Source organism: Sceloporus undulatus, chromosome 9 (assembly GCF_019175285.1).
Source record: "Sceloporus undulatus isolate JIND9_A2432 ecotype Alabama chromosome 9, SceUnd_v1.1, whole genome shotgun sequence".
NCBI lineage: Eukaryota > Metazoa > Chordata > Lepidosauria > Squamata > Phrynosomatidae > Sceloporus > Sceloporus undulatus.
Window position 1 is genome coordinate 28,735,327 of NC_056530.1, and position 21,992 is coordinate 28,757,318.

Genomic DNA, 21,992 nt, shown 5'->3' on the forward strand with positions numbered 1-21,992 from the left:
GGTTTTATTTATATACCGCCCAATCACTGGGAATCCGAGTGATTTACAACAGAGGGGATAATAGATAGACACAAAAGGAGAAGGGAATGGTGAGGGGGAGGAGAGGATCAGGTCCAGCATTCTTCTCTCCCTCTGAGGCCTGGACCAAGGCAGATGGACCGGAGGGAGGGCTCTTCTTCTTCAGGCTAGCCCTGATGGAGCTGGGCCAGCCTGTTCTCTCCCTCATAGGCCGAAGGATGATAGTTATGGAGGGAGGGCTCTTCTTCTTCAGGCTAGCCCCTGATGACGCTGGGCCAGCCTCCCTCACCGGCCAAAAGATAACTCTGTCATTCCTCTGTTTCCTCCACAGAGTCCAAGCAAAGCTTCCTGGAGTTGTGAAGAAAAAGCCTGAATAATCTTGCCAGGGACCTAGGACCCAGATGTCAACTAAATCAACATGGAAACAAAAAATACCCTTGTGTCATAGTTATAACCATTGTTACTTGTACCTATGAAGGAAAATGCCAAGTCAGCTTGATGTCTGCATTCCAAGCTTACTGATTTGTTTTTGTTTAATTCTACCTCCCTCCCCACCCCAAACCTAAACACTGGGCTCAGGATGCACTGGACTAAATAGGAACTGGTGTCAGGAATTAACTGGTTGGGAGAGTTGGGGGCACCCTTTTGGTCCTCAAAGCAGTCTAGGTGTCCTCTTCTTGAACGAAATACATAGCGAGCCATCAGAAGCTGGACACTTCTTTCTGGTTAGCAGTGTGCTCTCCGTTCAACAGGACTTGTGGGTTTCCAAACCAGCCTCACTGGCTTGGCATAGCTGCAGGGTGAAGGTAGCCACTCTCTCCCAGGGCTTGGAAATAATTTGCTGAAACAAATTGGTTTCCTCTTAATCTATTAAAACATTCCAGAGTAGCATTAAAACACATTATCTACATTGTTAAACCAACAATGACATTAAGCGACTGTTAACACTCCACGTCCTTTTAGTATGTAATTTGAGAGGGGACCATTTGGAGCCGCTTTTAGTCTTTTTAAATGATATTTTCCCCCATTTGAAAATGAACTGTTTTTATTCACCCTTAATGCAAGGAATAGTTCCCCTCGGCGTTTTAAGATGAATTTAATTTGCCTTAACAATTCAGTGTTAATGTGCTATATTGCTAACATTTCCAAGCTCTGCTCTTCCCCCTTTCTTCCTGCGTATCATGTTAAAATGGCAGGATTTTCCGCCGTTCTGGTGTTCTTGTTCCGTCAAGTCAGGCTCCTCATGTCTTTCCTTCAACAACTAAATAGCCTCTGTCGAGACGGCAAGGTTGAGAATGCCTTGAGATGCATTGGGCCAGCATCCCCTAAAATGTTGGTGGAAATTGAGGTTCTCTACCCGATCTTCCTTAATGGCATCAGTTCTGCTCCTCAGTCTGGTTTATCCTTGGCCTCCCTCCCTGGTTGCAAACCCACATAAAGTAGTTCCTCCACTTCTTACCCTTTAATAAGATTGTACTTTTTTTCTTACTTGGAAATGAAAATGTCTGTAACTGCTGTACACATTGCTGTAAAAACAAAAACCCAAGCTGTTGAAGAAACAAAAACCCCACGAGTTCTGCATGCAACTGACTCCCCACTTACTACAATTGAAGTCCTCAGAGGTGACGGTGGTGGTAGGTGCAGAGCGCCCACAGACACACACACAAACACTGGAACCCGGTCTTTGCCCTCCCATAGCCTCGCCCTTTTTTGTTGCCTGCCAGAGAACTGCCATCTCCCAGGAGGACAGCTGCAGTTGCGGGACAACGTTTTTTTGGGGGGGGACCCTTCTGACTTTGTAGTGCATGTTGGATTTGTTTTTAGATGCTTGGGCAGTAAAGGATTGTATCAAGAGTTTTCGAAAAAGCTAACTTTTCTTGTCCTTCAAGAAATTTTATTTTCAACCATGATTCCAGGATGGTTCACCCCTTGCAACTACTAACGCCATCCCAGTCTGGTTGTGCCAAGTAAAATTGTACTGAAGCACCCGTTGCAAAATTTCACAAAAGAGCTGGGAGACGGAGGGTTTGACCGGGAAGAGTCCATTTTTTCTCTTGAGGCCCGGCAAGGGAAGCTTAGTGAGATCGGCAGCTAAATTAGCAGGGACCACTTTCTTTCCCTTTAGGTTGATGGATCTACGGGATGGAAGACATAGTCAAGGAAAAGGTACTGATAGATGAGGTCTTGCACATGCAAAATGGCCATGTGGCACCTTTCAGACTTGCTGTTTCTCCAAACAAAGAAATGGCTGTCTAGCTGTTGTATAGCAGGTCTGTTAGAGATGAGGAAGAGTATACAAGTCATTCCAATAGGGTGGCAATGGTCTGCTTTGGATTTAGATGCTTAGTGTACCTGGGTGTCTTTTAAGGAATGATAGAAGAGGAGAGGAACAGGAATGTCGGTTGTGTTTTTGATTTGATTTTGCACCACCCTCCAGCTTCGGAGAGGCAACATGCCCCATCTTGTCCCGGTTCTTCTCTTTTCACCCTCACCCTTCGAGTACCTTTTCTCTGCACTCGGAAGCCTTTGGCTCGGCTCTTACATCTGTTACGTTAACTGCTGTGTTTGAATACCGTGAAGCGACCTCTTTGTGCCCGGCAGGCTTTTAAAAAGAAAAAGGAGAAATTTGAAATTAAAAGGAGAGAAAATTGCGTAGACGAGAGGGAACAAAAAAGGAAGACTACTAACGGAGCTTGTGCGTTCATGTGCGTTTCTGTGTACTGTGCGTGCGGCATTAAATTATGGTAGTGCCAAGGGAACTGAAGTGTACATGGCTAAGATTTAAAAGGAATACAATAAATGCAATTTGATGTAGTATTGTTAATAAAAGAGCACAAAGTCCAAACTCGAATGCTTTTCTTCTCTGAATTTTTTGCCGCCAGGAAAAAAAAAATGGAGACAAGTGGGAATTAGCACCCGGGACATTTCATAGAATCATAGAGTTGGAAGGGACTCCAAGGGCCTGCCATGCAGGAACTCCCAAACCCAGTCCAACTCCATTCCGCAATGCAGGAACTCACAATCAAAGCATCCCCATTGACAGATGGCCTCTGTTTAAAGACCTCCATGGAAGGAGACTCCACTACACTCCAAAGGAGCGTGTTCCCCTGTCAAACAGCCCTTACTGTCAGGAAGTTCTTCCTAATGTTGAGATGGAATCTCTTTTCCTGGAGCTTGCATCCATTGTTTTGTGTTCTAATCTCTGAAGCAGCAGAAAACAAGTTTGCTCCTTCCTCAATATGACACCCCTTCAAATACCTAAACAGGGCTATCCTATCACCTTCTCTTCTCCAGGTTAAACATCCCCAGCTCCCCAAGTCTTTCCTCATAAGGCATGGTTTCCAAACCCTTCACCATTTTGGTGGCCCTCCTTTGGACACGCTCCAGTTTCTCAACATCCTTTTTGAATTGTGGGGCTCAGAACTGGACACAGCGTTATTCTCCCTCAGGTGGAAGGTGCTGCTGGGGTTTTGGGAATTGGCCAATAGCAAGTAGATTTCTATACTGCTTATCAGTGCACTTCAGCACTCCCTAAGCGGTTTACAATGTGTAAGTCAATTGCCCCCAACAAGCTGGGGACTCATTTTACCAACCTATAGAATGAACCCAGGCTTAGTCAACCCTGAGCCCTGGCTGGAATTGAACTCACAGCCTTGTGGTTTTCAAGTGAGTGGCTGCGGTATAGACACTGAACCACTGCGCCACCAGGGCTCTTGAGGCCAAGAGGCCCAATGCTGTGGGGCTACCAAAGAGCAGCTGGCGGCCAGCCTTGAAGCAACAGTGTTCCCCAGCAACCGAAGAGTGGCCACTGGCTGACGGTCAACATGGCCGCCTCACTTCTGCAATCCTAAGTTTGTGCCTTCTTCTATCCTTCAGCAGTAGCGTTGGCGGGAGTTTGTGGCACAGCCGTGAGGTAAATTTGGCCAAGCCACACCAGTCAGAGGAGGATTGTGTGTGCGCATGCGTATATAATAGATTAGAAAGCTGGGCCAAAGCTAACAAAATGAATTTCAACACAGAGAAATGTAAGGTACTGCACTTAGGGCAGTACTTTAACTCACACGTATATATTTATGTATATGGGGAGGGTCAGGTTTTTTAATATACATCTATATCAGGGGTCAGCAACCTCCGGCCCACGGGCTGGATGCGGCCCGCAGAGGCCTTTCTGCCAGCCCCTGCTGCTGCCGATTGCGGCTTTTCCTGGCTCCCGGGCACTGCCATTTTGAAAAACAAAATGGTGGCAGCCTAAAGGCAAAGTCTTGCGTGACCACAAGAAAGGTCGTGCGAGACTTCGGTGAGGCCCGTTGCTGTCGCTGGGGCCCTCCAAGAGGGTTCTGGCGGCGGCAGTGACCCTCTGGGAGGCCCGTTGCCGGAGCCGGGGCCCTCCAAGAGGGCCCTGGCGACAGCAAAAGTGCCGGCAAAGAAGAGGAGGCCTCCAGCGCTGGTGGGCCCCGACGGCTTTTTTGCCGGCCTCCGACGGGGCACGGGGCCCGCCAGGGGCTGGCAAAGAGGAGGAGGCCTGGCCCCCGGGGGTGGAAGCTCTGCCCTGGCATGTGGCTCCGCCCCCAGAGGGTGGAAGCTCCACCCCCGGCATGCAGCCCTGCCCCCGGGGGGTGGAAGCTCCCCCCCCTGACTTTGCGCCCCCCCCCCTCCCCAGTTGTCTGAGGGACAGCAACCCGGCCCCTGGCTCAAAAAGGTTGCCTACCCCTGATCTATATGGTTAAAAGCAAGAGGATCTAAAGTGGATGAAGCAAAGGGAAACACGGCCCAAATCCCAGCAGGCATAACTCTTTGTGCTCATAGTAAAAGCTGGATGGATGAGAGAGTAGAAGGGGGTCAGTGCTTCCAGGGCAGATTAAACTCTTGCCTTTCACCATATATATATATATAGAGAGAGAGAGAGAGAGAGAGATTAGATACAGTAAATGCAGAAGTGGGAGCCAACCTCTTATGGTGACTCTAAGATGAACCTATGAAGGGGTTTTCTTGGCAAGATTTGTTCAGAGGAGGTTGGCCATTGCCTTTCTCTGAGGCTGAGAGAGTGTGACTTCATCAAGGGCACCCAGTGGGTTTCACGGCCAGGTAGGAATCGAAACCTGGTCTCCAGAGTATTATTCCAATGCTCAGACCACTATGCCACGCTGGCTCTCATCTCAGCACCTGCCAGATCGCTTAGACTACAGTTTCCATCATCCCAAGCCAGGTACATTTCCCTTTCATCCAGGTACAGCGAAGTACAACTCCGATCACTAAACAAGCGCAGCAAATGTTGTGCCATCCAGATGCGTTGGACTGGAACGGATAAGAGTTGTAACCCAGCGTATCTGGAGGGCACCCGACTGGCAAAGGCTGAGCTGAGAGTGTGACTTGCCCCAGGTTAAAATGGGATGCCAAAGCCCATAAAGATTAATAATAACAATACACTGATAATAATAATAACAACACACAGCCTTGAACCTTTGGGTTTGCATTTAAAATAGCATAATTTTTTTTAAAGGATTCATTTGGACATAACCTGTTTTACAAAATGTAGTGCTTAATATATATATATTTATATATATATATGTACATATATAATATAATAATATATATTTTTTAAAAACGACACCTCAAATCGATGCAAAACACACCTTTTCACGAGGAACACAGACAAGGTTGCAACACAGCCACAAGGTCATCACAGGCATTGAGAGTTTCACCTCGGAGATTCACTGTTTGGAATAGGAAAGCTACACAAAAAGTCAAAGCTGGGGATTCTTTAAAACAGGGTCGAAAGAGATCGGATCGAAAAAAGGGACCTTCATGAATCCGGAAGCAAGGAAAGGCAAGCCTAGAGAACTTAATAATTTCCAGTCATGGTGCAATGAATAGTAAGTGCGACTTTCTAGACCATGCTTTCTTCAATGCATTGATAAGGGAAAGTCTTGGTTATAACATGCGTGTTTCTAGTCCTCATTTCTCTCTGCCCTGTTCCCCTCCTTAGGTCAAAAACATGACCGGTTTGTGAGTAACAAGACCAGACAGAGACATTTGGAGGGGTCTAAGGCAAAAAACAAGATAGCTATCCTTCTCCTTTCTACGAAGAGAAGCCAACTGGGGCAGAATTCAAAGATAATAGCCGTGTTAGTCTGTAAAATCAATATGCAGAAATATTGTACCACCTTTAAGGCTAACTAAATGAAACGTTGGCAGCACGAGCTTTCGTAGATGTGAGTCTACTTCCTCAGATGCATTTGAGACTAACTGAAAGAAAGAAGTTGGCAGCATGAGCTTCCGTAGACTTAAGTCTAGTTCCTCGGATGCATGTTTAGCATTATTGCCCTAGCCCCCCACACCAGCGTGAGAGGTTTGTCAAGCCAAAATATGGGCAGTAAGTGTAAAAGTTCATACCAAAAAGACCAACAAAACTCTAGGTCCAGGTTTAGGGAGCCTTTGGAGCTCCAGATGTTAGGGGAAGCCATTCCTACGATCCCATGCTCTGGTTGAGTGGGGTTTATGGGAATAGTAGCTCAAAACATCTGGCGGATCAAATACCGATACCATCGCTAAATGAACCAGAAAGGAGTGGTTCCCAAACTCTGGGGGTTTTGGACTTCGACTCCCAGCAGCCTCAGCCAATGTAGCCAATGCTCAGGGATTCTGGGAGCTGATGTCCGAAACACCTGGAAGAGCAGAGTTTGGAGACCACTGAGACCATTGAACCAATCAATACTATTAGCAGCAACTTAAGCAAAGTCGAAGGCTTTCATGTGCAGCATCCATAGATTGTTGTGGGTTTTTGGGGCTCTGTGGCCATGTTCTAGAAGAGTTTATTCCTGATGTTTCTCCAGCATCTGTGGCTGGCATCTTCAGAGGATGCTGGCATGGAAAAGAGTGGGGTAAATATATCCTGTGTGACCCTGGATAGGAAGAAGTATATATATCCCCCACTCTCTTCCATGCCAGCATCCTCTGAAGATGCCAGCCACAGATGCTGGAGAAACATCATGAATAAACTCTTCTAGAACATGGCCACAGAGCCCCAAAAACCCACCAAAAACCTAGGTTTCCTAAAGTGTGCTACTACTGGTAGGAGACTGAATACTTTTCCTTACAGTGGTAACTGGGGAAGGGAGAGGGAACGGATTGTTTAGGGGGGAATAAGCATGTCATAGAAAAATGATTCAGCCTTGTCTTTCCTAACTTACTTGGGCGTTCTTGTTCTTTTATGCAAAATGAGATTTTCTCCACAGGAGAAGCACTCAGATTAGCAAACTTCGCCCCTGCCCCATGGCTAGGAAGCAGCTCTTCTGATATGAAATAGTCCAGCAAATCCAAAACCCATTGATTAGAATGGATGGGACAAGCCAGCCCTTAAGCTAAGCGGGACCAGATGGGAAATGTTTAACCACATTCCCATCTGAAACTTTTCAAATATAATAACCTAATGCTTGGATCAGCGTAGACGTTATGACAGGTTTGGCGAATGGCCCTAGCCGAGCAACACTAGTTGCTTGGAAATGTGATCGCTTTGGACTAAAACTCCCAGAATCTCCAAACTTGCTGGAAATCCCAAGAACTACAGTCCTAACAAGGTCGATTTTCTAAGCTCTCACCAAGAGCCAGGCACTTAAAAGGCAGGAAAGGGTCAGGAGATGACTCTGTTACTACTTTAGGCGGTTTTCTCTAAAGTGGAGATGGAGGAGCTGTGGGCCTCTAGATGCTGGACAACAACTCCCACCATCCCTGAAGACTGTCCATGCTAAAGGGAGCAGACATCTGGAAGGCCCCAAGATGCCCAGATCATGTCCAAGAAGATAAGCTGCCCCTTTTTCTAAGCAGGTGGCACTAGAAGGCTGCAAGACTCATGTTTCTTCAACTGCAGGTCATGCCCAAGAAGATAAGTTGCCCTCTTTCTCCAAGCAGGTGGCACTAGAAGGTTACTTAGACTGCAAGACCTGGTTTCTTCAACTGCAGGTCATCATTCCCTGCAATAGGGCTGTGAGGACCATCTGGAAGGCCTCCACTGCTGGAAGCCAAGCCAACTATCTGCAAGAAGCAACGGGAGAAGAGTTCCTACAAACCCACCTTTCAAACCAAGGACTAGGAAACTCCTAAAAGAGACTCACTCCTGGAGAGAAGCAGGGGATGCGAAGGAAAAGAGGAGCAGGAGGCAGCATTCCTATTAAAGCATGAATGAGCAGTTGTGGCCTTCCATCAGCACTAGCCAGCTGTGAGGGATTCTGGCAGCTACAGTCCAACAGTTGGGGCACATGCTGCCCAACCCTGTTCCAACATTAACCCCAATCCACAGATTCTCAAAAAGTGTCAGAGAAGCGGGCACTGAGACTTATACAACTGTGCCACCAAAGGGCTATCCAAAGCTGGCCTCTTCTAGGAAGAGTAGAAATTTGGAAGGACACATCATTCACCCATTCACAGTCTGTTTGGTGTCTTAGACCAAGTCACTACCTTTGGCTCAGCCTTCCACATCATGATGCCCTCCAGATTTGTTGGCCTACAGCTCCCATCATCCCCATACGGGGATGGGGAAGATGGGATAGTTGTTTGCCCAGTTTAGTTTCACAGTGGGATCACTGGGGATGATGGGGATTTTATTTAAAATGCACAGCCATCTCATTGCAAAGCACAGACTCTACCACTAAGCTACAATCCCTTTTCCTTCTAAAATTAATCGTTTTAAAGAACGGTAGGCTAACTGCTGCTGTGTAAATGCAGACCTGTAGCAAGCGAGGAGTAAATGCACTACACGGCTCACTAAAACAGCCAAGGGGTAGGAATAAAACATCAAGCTTATGGGGAGGTTTTCCTTGCAGTAAAAAGGGGACGATGTTCCCGTTCTGAACAAACCTCAAGGTTTCAGGTCCCCAGGGGCAGGGAAACCTATGGTGCTCCAGGTGTTTTAGATTACAAGAACCATAATCTTTTACTATTCCCCATCCTGGTTGGGACCTCTGGGCATTGATATTCAAGATGCCTGGAAGGCCAAAGGTTTCCCAACCCTGCCTTGCAGGACTGAGCACCTTTCTCCTTTCTTGAAAAACAGGCACTGCAACCCTTTTGCCCTTCTTACTTCCAGCATACCATAAAGCCACCAAAGCCTTTCCACACCTGGCTTGGAGGCAGGTCTCCAGAACACAAAGTTCCAGGTTCACAAAGGAGGGGAGGAATCCACTAAAACAACATGCAAATTAAAAATGGAGGGGGGGGGTCTATTACTATGCAAAACAAACTAACAATTTCCCTGGCGTCGGCATCAACTCTTCCAGTTGCGGAACGATTAAAACGGAGAATCCCATGAGTTCCTGCTTGTCCATATCAGGGGGAGGCAGAAAAGAACAGTTTGTGTATTTTTTTTCCTTGTTGGTATTCCTGCCGCCACAGGGCAGTCTGGGTGAGTGGTTACACTGTACATATGGACAAATTGTACCCAAACGGCATCTTCCCCATTTCTTGGACGTTTGGCTTGACGTCACGGGGCTCAGAGTCAAGGCTGGTGCTGGTGGCCGTGGTGGCGGTGGTAACAGGACTCAGTCTCGGTCTCGGTCCCCGGGTTTTCCGCAGCATGTCTTTCTCGCCGTAAGCCTCGAGGATGGTCCGTTTCTCCAGCTCGGTGTAGTCCAGAGAGAACCGATGCACCTGCAGGATGTGCCGTTTGATGGTGCTGACTTTCAGGGTTGCCAAGGTGCCCCCGCAAACCATACAAATCAGTCCGTGACGCTGCTCGTCGTAGTCCATCAGGTACTCCTCTCGCCAACGCGGCTGGTAGTTCCGACGCTGCCACCGCCGGGATGGGGTCCCCATTGCCAGAGATGTAGCCTCTGGGGACTGCTGGAAAGGAACCAGTCTTCTTCCTGATGGCGCATCTTCTTCTTTTTCAGCTCCTGGGGATGTTGCCACATCTTCCTTGGCCACCAAGGATGGCTTGAGGTCATGCTCTGGGTGACCAGGTGTCATCACTGCAAAGGAAGACAAGGCACAGCAAAATGTAGGCCAGTCAAGAAAAACGTACGACATTCCAAAATGAAAGCTAATCTCCAAGACTCCCTGTCCTCCAGTGCAGGGTTCAAATCACCATTGGAAACCCATTGGGTGACCTGTGGCAGATCACACTCTCAGCCTCAGAAGGAGGCAGAAACAACCCCCCTTCTGAACAAATCATGCCAAGAAAACCCCATGATAGGATCACATTAGGGTTGCAATAAATTGGAAACAACTTGAAAGCACACAAGAAGAAGTAGCACTGAGAACAGACTCATTGAATCACTGGGATTTACATAAGTGTTGATTTACTCTTTAAGCCATTGATTCGGTGGGTCTACGCTACTCTAACTGGGACTAGCAACTGCATTCACACTGGAAGTATTTATGCTTCTCTTACTATGGAACATATGCAACTGGGACCTGAGAGCCCTTTTGCTTGTTCCCATCCTTGACTAATTGGAGACCTGCTGCAAGCACTCATGGCATTTCTATCTTGCCAAATGGATTAATACAAGCAATCCCCCTCCTTTTTAAAGCTAGAAGGACTTGTCTTCTTACGATTTCCCCCATCCCCCCAAAACATGCCAATTTCTAACTGTGATCTGTAAATCTTAATTCAATTCTTGTCTGAGTGGGATCTTGGTATCTGCTGGGGTTTGGCTCCACCAGCAATACATTGCTGTGAGCTTTTTGTCTATTGTGATGTGGAAATATTTTGAGGTGACTTGGTCGTCAATGGGCAACTGAGGGCCATTAGCTTTACTCAAGACCTGCTCCCCAAAGAAATGAAAAGGTCTAGGCATGGTTGCCTTTTTAGGGCTGTGGCTATGGGAATTGTCACCATGAGTCCCTGTGTTTCCAAATGCACCACTAGATCACTGTTCTGCCCTCTCACCTTTGTCTGCCTCAGTGTCCGATTTGGGCAGGAAGTCCTCCATGTGTCCCATGCGGGCAACTTTAAGATTCCACTCCTGGACAATCATGGCCTTCATTTGGTGGCTCAAAAGCGTGGAGTCGGGGTGCTTCTGCTGGATGTGCCGTTTGATGGTGCTCATTTTGAGTGTGGCGAGCGCACTCCCGCATACCATGCACACCAGTCCGTGGCGCAAACCGTTGTAGTCCATTAGGTACTCCACCCGCCAGTGCTCCTGGAAGTAGCGACGGTGGTCCCGGCCGCGGGCCTGAGTAAGAGGACTGCTGCCTTCTGAGTCCCAAAGGCCAGCTTCTTCGGACCCGTCCTCACCAGCAGGGCGGTCGGAAGATGGAGACGGAGCCACTTCTTTCACTCGCAGGTCCTGAGGGGAGCTCTGCAAGCCAACTTCTGGGGTCCGGTGAAGCAGGCAGCGGAGGTGGTGGAAAGGGTGGATTTAATTTCCAGGTACTTCAATTGATTTTTATTTTACCCACTTTATTCTATGTTTGCCTTCCCCAATCTGGTGCCCCTCTGGAAGCTTTGGATTGCAGCTCCCATCTTCCCCTAAGCAAGAGAGCCATGTCAGGTTAACTTAAGTACAATTTATTACAATTGGTCTACTCTAAGTATGCCTAGGGCTGCATCCACCCTGCAGAAATAATCCATATTAACCATCATGGCTTGGTGTTATGGAATTCTGGGAATTGTAGTGAGGTCTGGTGGCACAACCAACTACAAATCCCAGGACTTCATAGCATTGAGCCACGGTAGTTAAAATGGGGGCAAACTGGATTCTTTCTTCAGTGCGGAGGCAGCCTAAGTCTTAGGTCTTATCATGGATTCATGTGCAAATCATTCTATCTTGCTGTACTATTAAATTTATTAACAGGACACTTTGACGTACTGCTGAAACTGTGCCAATTAAAAATTTTGTGCCTCTGCCCAAATGAACAGTTAATAAACTGAGATGAGGTTTTTTTCTTTTATCTTTCTTCGTTTTAAAAAAAATATTACTATATTTCCCCATACTAAATACTATTCAGACACTACTGAATTTGGGAATAAGGAATGGCTTACTTAAGAAGTTAGTGCAATCTGTTCTCCATATTCAAGGATTTTTTTATTCACTGATTCAAGCATCCATGGCTTGAAAATCTTCAAAAAAAGTATACATTCCAAATAGCAAACCTTGATTTTCCATTTTATATAAAGGACACCATTTTGCTATGCCATTGTATTTAATGGGATTTTGTTATCCATGGGGGCTCCTGGAACCAAACCCCAGCCGGTAACAAGGACCCACAGTATATAAACATGATGGCTATGGCGTCTTGGGTCTGCTTTCTCCAATCCAATGCTTTCCAGATGTACTAGACTTACAATTCTCTTCATTCCCCAATAAGTTGCACACCACCGTTGCAACACACTGGGATGGGGAAGGCACTGGGATGGGGAAGGCAATTTTAGGCATCTGTATTTGGATGCAGATCCAAATATTTGTTATTTGTGAAAACTCATTCGATTAATGAACAGAGAGGTTTTAATTTGGCAACAGCCCTTGCAAACCTCTGTCCCAAACTTTGAAGCTGGTCCTCTTGAATTCCAAAATGGATTTAACCCAATCCGTGTCACAAGTGCGGGTGTCATGTTCAAGATCCCAAGGGTGCCAGTTTGCCCCCCCAACCTCCTGCCCATCCTCCCGCCCCTCTTTGTTCCGCTTCCCTTCTCACCCACGGAAGTCTCCTCCTCATCTTCATCCTCATCCTCGTCGTCATCATCCTCCGCCTCTTCTGCTTCATCTTCCCCTGCATTCCTGTCTTTGACAGCCATTGTGGACGCGCGGGAATTCCACGCCTCCAAGATGGCGGCCTTTTCAGCGGGGCTGAAGCCCAGCGAACTGGGGTGGGCATCCATCACATGGCGCTTGATGTCATCCAAGTTGAGGCTGGGTAAGGAAGAGCCGCACATCATGCAAAAGAGCCTGTTCCCTTGAGGGTCATAGTCCATCAGGAACTCAGACTGGAACCAGCTCTGGAGAGACTCTTTCAGATAACGCTCCAAATTCCGGGCTTCTCCATCCGAGGAGACTTTCAAAGCCAGGCCAGATGGCCTTCGCCCCCCACGAGAGGAAAGAGGTGCTGGGCCACGTCGCCTCCTGCGGCCTCCACCAAAGGACAGGTCTCCCCCTGTATAGAAAGTGAGACAGGAAGAAAAGGATGAGTCTTCTCTTTAAGCAGAATGTGATTTCATCATGGAAAGACCCCAGTTGCAGAAATTATGGGCAGCAAGAGCTATTAAACGGTGGAAGAGGCTGCCTCCAACGGTGGTGGTCTCTCCTTCTTTGGAGATCTTTAAACAGAGGTTGAGTGCTTTAACTGTGCATTTTGGAAACCATCAAGCCTAAAAGATCAAGGGAAGTAATAGTGCCACTCTATTCTGTTTTGGTCAGGCCTCACCTGGAATACTGTATCATTCACCCAACATTAGTATCGTGTTAACAATCCATTACTAATTAACTGGTTATTTAGAATAAAATCACGTTTCAAAATAGAAAAATAATGGCCAAAAATGCCCAGTTCCCCAGTGATATTTTGAATGTTATGCATTGGGCAAAAAGCACAAATGCAGACCTCATTCTCAGTACAGTTCAAAGATATAGCCGTGTTAGTCTGCAAAATCAGTTTGTCAAGAGATCTTGTTGCACCTTTGAAACTAACTGAAAGAAAGATTGGCAGCATGAGTGTTCGTTGACTTCTACGAAAGCTCATGCTGCCAACTTCTTTCTTTTAGTTAGTCTCAAAGCTGTGACAAGATCTCTTGAGATACTCTCAGTGCCATGCTTCTTTCAAAATATCAATAATTGTCCTCCTTACTTTAAAAAAGAGGATAAGCAACACTATTTTGAATGGGTTCCTTCCAACCTCTGAACCCAAAAGCTGGAGGCCACTCCCTCCTTTGGTTTGAGGTCATCCTACCATGGCTCCCCTGCTGAGCATCGGATGCTTCGGATGAATCCTGGGCACCTTCCGCCTCTGTCTCGAGCCCCAAATGGGCATCCCAGCTGTTCATGATGACCTCCTTCTCGTGTGCGCTCCATGCCAGGGAGTACGGGTGCTTTTGCCGGATGTGCCTTTTGATGGTGCTGAGCTTGAGGGTGGCCAGCGAGCTCCCACACACCATGCAGATCATGCCGTGCCGAGCTGCGTTGAAGTCCATCAGATACTCGGCCCTCCAGTGCTCATGGTAGTAGCGCCGGTGGTCCCGACCGGGGATACGGCTCTTGCCGGGCCTCGAAGCCCGTTCTTCACAGTGGTCCGAGTATTTCCGCCCGCTGGCAAGGAGCGCAGAGGGATCCTTGGCATTCCCACGCAAGAGGCCATTCCCAGCTGGCCACAGAGGATGTCCAGAACTCAGTTCATCGTGGTTCTGAGGATCCGATTGCGGTTCTGGGAAGGACAACTCTTCTGCTGAGACACAAACACTCCACTATCATAACAAATAACAACAGGGGAGACTGCTGTAGTTTTTCCAGTTGGCCATCCCAGTCAGCTAGCCAGTCAATCCACCATGTGTGTGTCTGTGTGCTGTGTTTCCAGCTTATGGCATTTCAAGTCGTTTCTGACTTATGGCGACCCTAAGGCAAACCTATTGTGGGTTTTTCTTGGCAAGATTAGTTTGGAGGAGGTTTGCCATTGCCTTCCCTTGAGGCTGAGAGAGTGCGACTTGCCTAAGCTCACCCAATGGGTTTTATGGCCAAGCCAGGAACCAAAACCTTATCTCCAGAGTCATAGTCCATCATTCAAACCACGACAGCTCCATATTAGCTCTCTTCAATCCACCATGACTTCCTGTATGTTACTCTATCCAAACTTTCCTTTCATCCAGTTATTCAGCTTTTATCTAGATGGAATATCTATAATGAATATGAAAATGAATGTGACAGCCAGCGCCGCATATTGGTTCGAGGGCTCGGCCATGAAAACCCGCTGGCCGACCTTGGACAAGTCACACTCTCTCGGCTTCAGGGGGAAGGCAAGGGCAAACCTCCTCCTCCGAAGAAATCTGGCGAAGGAAACCCAAGTAAACATCTTAGGGTTGCCATATGTCAGGAACCACTTGAAGGCTCACAACAATGATGGAATACATAAAATGAAAGATTTAAGTTTTGAGATGCAATGTGGGTATTATAGATGTTGGTGACCTTAGACCATTGGATGTTTTCAATAAAAGTACTGAGAAAAGGAAGGAAGGAAGGAAGAAAGGAGACCCTCAAGGAACATTATAAAGAGAAAGAAAGAAAGAAAGGCCCTCAAAGAAGACACAAGGGGCAAGCCTTCCTTTAGTTTTATTTTCTGGCAGGGGAGTGGGAAGGAAGACAGAGAGAGCAAGAGAGGCCTCTGGCTGGGCAGCCCTAGATCCAGAGGGGTCTGGTCCCATTTGGGGGGCTCTCTGGAGGTCATCTAGCAGCTCCTGCCCCTTTCCTCCCAACCCTCCAAAGAGGAAAGCCTGGGCGCAAAGGCAAGAGAGAGACAGAGAGGTGCGTAAAGGCAAGGCGCAGAGGCAGCATCCAAGGGACCAGGATGCCCTACCTATCCATCATCCATCTATCTAATATGTGCCTCCTGCTCCCTCTTTTTCCTCTGGGCACAGGAAGATGGTGGAGCAAAGAGAGAGAAAGAGGAGGGAGGGATCTTAAAGGAACCACCAGCCTCACCATCCCTTCCCCAGATGTGCCAACTTGGCTCCCGTCCCTCCAAAGCCAGCCTTCCCTTTCCTTTAAGTGTGTGCCCCCCAAAAACATGCCAGCAGGGGGCAAAGGGGTACCCCCATATATATATATATATATTCCCCCCCCCTTCTCCCTTTTGTTCTCACCTGGCTCTGGGGGCTCCCTCTTGATGGAGGAGAGGCTGGGAAGGGTCTCCATGACCAGCCTTTGCCTCTCTGCTAGGCATCCATCCCTCTCCTTCTTCTTCTCCTGGAGGATCCCTGGAGGATCTGCTGGGTCCCTGGATCTTCTGGGTGGCTCTGATCTGCTGGAAACAATTGCATGCAATTTGGGTCCCCCCCCCCCCAAAAAAAAATATATATATATATATAGCAATCTTGCTTTCTTCCTTCCTTGCTTGCTTTTCCTCCCTTTTATTTTTGCAAAAGGATTTTTACGCACAGAAGGGCTTTCCTTTGCAAAGGGTGGGGATGCCTTTCTCTCTCTCTCTCTCTCTCTCTCTCTCTCTCTATGTATATTTTGTGCCTTATTTTTTTTTCCACCCCCCGGGGCCCCTGGGGCTCCTTTAAGGGCTCCTGGGTAAATTTAAAGGGGACGCACACTATTTCTCCAGCTGGAGGAAGGAGGGGGGGAGGCTAGGCATGGTTCCCCTCCAAAATGAAAAAACAAAGAGCCACCCCGTCCCCCCCCCCCAAACAAGCCTTTCATTTTCCAAGCCTTTCCTTTCCTCCAATTGCATGCTTGCTTTGGAAGAGATTTTATTATTATTATTATTATTATTATTATTATTATTATTATCTTTCTTATATGTTGGCACATTTGGGCCATGTTCCAAGTCTGGGATTCTGGGCTCATAATGGTGTGTGTGTGGATTTGAGATGCTTTTTGCTTGTTGTGATGGTTGTGTCTCCTTTCTGACTTTTATGGCCACCCTGAGACTGGGTTTCCTGGCCAGGTTTCTCCAGAAAGGGGTTTGCAATGGCTGTTCTTTATATAGTCTTTATTCATTTCTTCATTTGAAATTGCAAACCAACAAACAGAAAAACAGAGCTGTGGCTTAAATTAAGCATAGTATACATAGTAGTGTGTTATGCATCCCTTTCCTTACTCCCCTAAAAAAGTTGATTTAGTTAATTCATGTTATATATTCCTTTTGTCTTATCTTTACATATAAATTATTTTTCATTTCTTTGGTTTTGCCTTTCTTTTTTATGTCATTATTACATTTGTTTCTCTGTCTTATTATGTGGCTTTGTGTATGTATAACTACCTAGAGGTTGATTTGTTGTTAAACCATGGCTGTCCTTTGAGACTGAGAGAGCGAGCCTTGCTCAGTATGGGTCTCTGTGACTTTGTCGTTGTTGTTGTGTGCCTCCGAGTCCTTTCCGACATTTATGGCCACCCTGACACAAGGTTTTCTTGGCAGGCTTCTTCAGACAGGGTTTGCCATGGGCTTCTTCTGAGGCTGAGAGAGTGTGGCTTGCACAAAGGGCACCCAGTCGGTTTCTATTATCGCTTTTGTTGCTGCAGCTGCTATGTGCCTTCATGCTGTTTCTCATTTATGGTGACCCTAAAGTGAACTGAGGCTCACTGGGGTTTTCTTGGCAGGTTTCTTCAGAAGGGGTTTGCCATGGCCTTCCTCTGAGTCTGAGAGAGTGTGGCTTGCTCAAAGTCACCCAGCGGGTTTCTGTGGCATTCACTGTGGTTGTTGTTGTGTACCTTCAAGTCCTTTCCGACGCATGGTGACCCTAGGTACAAAGGGCTGATCTGTAGGATTGCCGCCTGGGCCAGCAGATCCTGACCTAGATTTGGTGCAGAAATGCAAAAGTAAAGTTTAATGCAAAGAGATCAGCACAAGCCACGGTCTATATCTGCCAACTAAGCTTCTGTAGATGCACAGGAGCACCAGATGGTATACAAAATGGTAACCTTAAAGTGATCTGGAAAGTATGTGACAGTCGGTAAAATTGTGTAGCAATTGCGCCGATAATCCAGGTAGAATCTGGGTCGAATCTTTGTTGTTCACATGCATCTTGAATGCATCTGATTACGTTTTTGGTAGGACTGCCAAAGAATCTCCCAACTTAACCTGGGTAATCGATGTCCTATTTTTTCCCTGAGGTTTTCTAAAAGATTCAGATTATCGGCCTTGTGAGTAAGCAACGCGAATAGACCCAGGGATAAACCGGGATAAAACCCTGCATGGCTTGAACAAAGATGTTCGCATCACCGACTCCATCTTTATTCAAACGCTTGGGAGCAACCGCACTCGCAGAGATGCGCAGAGACGCCGTTCTGTGGCGTGAACAACAAGCCCCAGAATGCGTGGCTGAGATTATTTGTGTCGTCGCACATTTTGAAAACGAAGTGAGAATAACCCCCAAGTTTTCCTAAAAGATTTGCACTTTTGAATGGTGTGAATAACTAGTGTGGATAGACCAGGGATAAAACTCTGCATGGTTCGAACGTGCTTCGAATACATCGGCGTCATCAACTCCATCTTTATTTGAATACGTGTGAGCGACAGACCTGGCAAAGTGTGAATCACAAACCTGGAATACATAAGTGAGGTTATTCTCGTTAAAGCGACGCCTGTTAAGCAACCTGGATCTGGAGTTGAGCATCTGAGGGAAGCATAGCATGACAGCCTTAGGAAAATACTCAGTCACCATATATATATACCTATATATACCATGTCAAGCCATCTTGCTCAACGTTGTCCGCACTGATTTGCAGCAGCATTCTTGGATTTTATCCAGGGGTCTTTCCTCATGTCTGGAGACGCCAGGGACTGGACCTGGACCGTTTGCATGTGTGGCATGTTGCCCCTGCTTTGCTTTTCTCAAACCTCATGCCACTTTGCATTTAGGAGCTGCCAGTTTGGTGGTCTGAAATTGTTGTGTCAGAAAAGGTGACAAATCTATTATTAATTAATTTGCATAGTTTTTTGTGGGTTTTTTGAACCATGTGGCCATGTTCTAGAAGAGTTTCTTCCTGACATTTCGCCAGCATCTGTGGCTTTGGCATCTTCAGGGAATGCTGGCATAGAAGAGAGTCGGGTATATCTATATATCTAGATATCTAGATATACACACTTCTCCCTACCCAGGGTCACACAGGATATATATACTCAACTCACTTCCATGCCAGCATTCTCTGAAGATGCCAAAGCCACATCTTTGTGGCAAAACGTCAGGAATAAACTCTTCTAGAATATGGCCACAGAGCCTGAAAAACCCACAAAAATCTATGGATGCCGGCCATAAAAGCCTTTGACTTCACAATTCATTTCCTTGTTTATATATAACTTTATCCATCCGCAGGCCCCCTTAAAGAGTATAAGACTACAGAAGACTTGTCCAAGGATCTTCCCAACCAAAATGTCAACAGAAGAGAAGGCAAAGAAAATGAAGGAAAAGAGGGGGCAAAAACAGCCGCTCTGACTCCTTTCCGGATCCTTTTGCTTAAGTTTTGCTCCGCCTTAATCAATGAAACCCTTAAACGTCCAAAGGCCAGCGGACAATATTTGCGTCGAAATGTTTAGTTAAAAGAAATCGTAAGGAAACAGAGAACAAGGGAGGTCTTGCAGCATTTCTTTGAGACTAAGGAGTTTATCAGACAAGGGGAATTGGAAGTATAATCCGATGGCAATCCGAACGCAATCATGGGGTTTAATGTTATTGAGTGATAAACTACCACACGCAATTTCGGACAATGGGAAGCTATTTTCAGGCAATGGGGAGCCAGTTTGAACGCAATGCGCATTCACGTAATTGCGCTAAACTAGTGACTTTAAGTGAAATTTCTCCTGTTTGATAATGAGTCTTCCTAGACTTTAGTCTACTTCCTCAGATGCATTTGGCCCATGAAAGGTTTGCCTTTTAGGGGGTTCATTGGTTGGGAAAGACCTGAAGGCACACTCTCTCAGCCTCGGGAAGGCCATGGCCACATAACTAATGATGATGATGATGATGATGATGATATTTATTTGTATCCTGCCTCTCCTTGTATTGGATCGAGGCGGGTAACAACAAACATAAGGACAATAAAAATACAACACAACAATCCGCAAGTATAAACATAGCAAAACATCTCAAACATAACAATAAACACAACCAAACTGTGTAAGAACTCCATATATAAAAGGTTAAATAGAAAAGGATTTTAAAACGAATAAGTAAAAATATAAATACAATAGATAACAATACATTAAATAAGTGTTGTGGGGGTAAATTTATCCATCGTGTTTCTTCGTCGCGTCCTACAATTTATCCCAAGCAAAGGGGTAATAATAGATGTGTTTTTTCTCTTTTGTAAGCTTTAAACAAAGTCGATGGGTTTCAGGAGGCCGCTTTTATACGTTTGTTGTTGTAGTTTCTATGTGTGTAAGTTTATGTTTCTTGTTTAGTGTATTTTTGTGGTTTTTGTCCTTTAATGTGCGAGTTGTAATGTATGGCTTTTATTATAAGAAAGTCAATTAAAAGTATGTTTACGAAAGGAAAGAAAGAGTCAATTCTCAGCCTGGTCAGCAACTATATGGGGCATCTTTTTGTCTTGTCCTTTGCTTCAAGAAGCAAAAAGTCTTGGTTTAGCCCTGGGTCAGAAGTGAAATCGATGCAAGTTTAGTGTTTTTAGCTTGCCAGGGACTAGTAGCCCTCATTCTGAGTAGCACTGACTGCACTGAATGCAAAGCAAGATATAAATGTAATATTAAAATGATAAAATATAACATAATCCTCTTGGAGGACTATACTGTAGGGCCCTTTTTTCTTGAAGAGGGTGCAATCCCCACTTTCCACCACTAGTTGGCAACCTTTGGGCGTCTCCCTTCACTCTCTCGCTAATCCTTTCCCCGGCGCTTATTGGCCTCATCCATGAGAGGAGGCGGGGAAAGAGAGGGCGTCCGAGGCTCTGATTGGCTGGCTGAAGAGAAACCCGAGAATGACGGAGAAGGAAGAGAAAACATTCTTCTGAGATAAATGGTCGACTTGAGCCTCTGCTACCATAGAGGAGGGGGCTAGAGCGTCGCTAGTGAATTAATGGCGCCCGTTGAGCCTCATTGGGAGCTCGGCCGTTGAGTCTCTGAGGCACCATAGAGGAAAAGGCTAGAGCGTCTCTAGACAATGGTGCCCATTAGGCCTCTAAGGCAACATAGAGGAAGGGGCGAGACTGGCGTCGCTAGTAAATGAATGGCGCCCGTGAGGCCTCCGAGGCACCATAGAGGAAAGGGCTAGAGCGTCGCTAGTCAATTAATGGCGCCCGGCGTTAGGCCTCTGAGGCACCATGAGGAAGAGCTAGAGCGTCGCTAGTCAATGGCGCCCATTAGGCCTCTGAGGTACCATAGAGAAAGGGGCTAAAGCGTCGCTAGTCAATTGATGGCGCCCGTTGGGCCTCTGAGGCACCATGGAGGAAGGGGCTAGAGCGTCGCTAGTCAATGAATGGCGCCCGTTGGGCCGCTGAGGCACCATAGAGGAAGGGGCTAGAGCGTCGCCAGTCAATTAATGGCGCCCATTAGGCCTCTGAGGTACCATAGAGGAAGGGGCTAGAGCGTCGTTCAGCCACTCCAATGGCGGCTTTCTCGCCGGAAGTGGTGGCGATTCCGTCGAAGACTAGAGGGGAAGCTCCGGACAATGGGACCATAGAGAGGGCGAGGGGAGGAGAGGCCTCCCTGCGGAGGGCCGCTCTGCCTCCCTGGGAGGAGGGGAGGTCTATGGTGGGCGGAGTGGGCTCCTCCGTCCGGCGGCTGAGGCGAGCAAGAGGCCTCCTGAGGTAGGAAATGGCGGCCTTCGGGGGCTGGCTTTGCGCCCCGCAGCCTCGCCCCAAGGACCGGGAGGCAGAGGGGCCCTTGGGGAGGCCTGGGGGTCCCTGAAGCCGGGCTCCGGCCCCATCCTCGGAGGGGGAGCCTCCCAAGTAGCCCGCCCTTAGGCTGGGGAGGGAGCAGCCAGCCTGGCGTCGGGCTTCGAGCCTCGGTGGCTGGGTTCGAATCCTGACTCGGCCAGGGAAGAAGGGTCACCTTGGGCGAGCCGCGCTCTCTCAGCCTCAGGGGAAGCAAGGGAGGGAGGGAGGGAGGCCATGGCCAAAAACAAAAGCCCTTCTTGGTCCCATGAAAGGGTCCTTTGGTTGGGAAGGAGCTGGAGGCACACTCTCTCAGCCTCAGGGGAAGGCAGTGGCAGGAAAAGGCCATGAAAGGGGTGCCATTTGGGGGTTCATAGGTTGGGAAGGAGCTGGAGGCACACTCTCTCAGCCTCAGGGGAAGGCAGTGGCAGGAAAAGGCCATGAAAGGGGTGCCATTTGGGGGTTCATAGGTTGGGAAGGAGCTGGAGGCACACTCTCTCAGCCTCAGGG

General features: G+C 47.3%; 3 protein-coding genes across 12 annotated transcripts in view; 2 read left to right on the plus strand and 1 right to left on the minus strand.

Moving 5' to 3' along the window:
* Positions 1–2,869, plus strand: part of RTN3 (reticulon 3) — a 41,739-nt gene extending 38,870 nt beyond the window's left edge. For all 6 annotated transcript variants that reach the window (XM_042439723.1, XM_042439725.1, XM_042439728.1 and 3 more), the window contains one exon: positions 350–2,869. In XM_042439723.1, the coding sequence (XP_042295657.1) occupies positions 350–395 (46 nt within the window). In that variant the 3' untranslated portion in view covers positions 396–2,869. The remainder of the gene's footprint in view (positions 1–349) is intronic.
* A 4,121-nt stretch (positions 2,870–6,990) lies between these two features.
* Positions 6,991–16,206, minus strand: ZFTA (zinc finger translocation associated). 2 transcript variants are annotated; one of them, XM_042441106.1, is made up of 5 exons: positions 15,794–16,206; positions 13,894–14,385; positions 12,649–13,104; positions 10,901–11,326; positions 6,991–9,980 (listed from the first exon to the last, which is right to left on the minus strand). In XM_042441106.1, exons 1-5 carry the CDS (start codon positions 15,843–15,845, stop codon positions 9,424–9,426), a joined length of 1,983 nt encoding a protein of 660 aa, XP_042297040.1. In that variant the 5' UTR covers positions 15,846–16,206; the 3' UTR covers positions 6,991–9,423. The 2 variants fall into 2 exon arrangements, with proteins under 2 accessions (XP_042297040.1, XP_042297039.1); XM_042441105.1 differs by having other exon boundaries at positions 13,894–14,382; positions 15,794–16,012.
* A 4,497-nt stretch (positions 16,207–20,703) lies between these two features.
* The window catches only part of SPINDOC (spindlin interactor and repressor of chromatin binding), an 11,885-nt gene continuing 10,596 nt past the window's right edge, over positions 20,704–21,992 (plus strand). For 3 of the 4 annotated variants that reach the window (XM_042440456.1, XM_042440458.1, XM_042440459.1), the window contains exon 1: positions 21,211–21,416. The gene's annotated coding sequence lies outside the window, so the exon portion shown is untranslated. Of the gene's footprint in view, positions 20,983–21,210; positions 21,417–21,992 lie in introns of those variants that run through there. The other variant, XM_042440457.1, reaches the window with a different exon arrangement.

Coding starts and splice junctions, on each gene's coding strand:
- ZFTA (XM_042441106.1), bottom strand. CDS start 15,845: ATGGAGACCCTTCCCAGCCTCTCCTCCATCAAGAGGGAGCCCCCAGAG. Junction 14,386..15,793: donor GAGGGAGCCCCCAGAGCCAG/GTGAGAACAAAA, acceptor TTTGTGTCTCAG/CAGAAGAGTTGTCCTTCCCA. Junction 9,981..10,900: donor GGACACTGAGGCAGACAAAG/GTGAGAGGGCAG, acceptor CTTCCTTTGCAG/TGATGACACCTGGTCACCCA.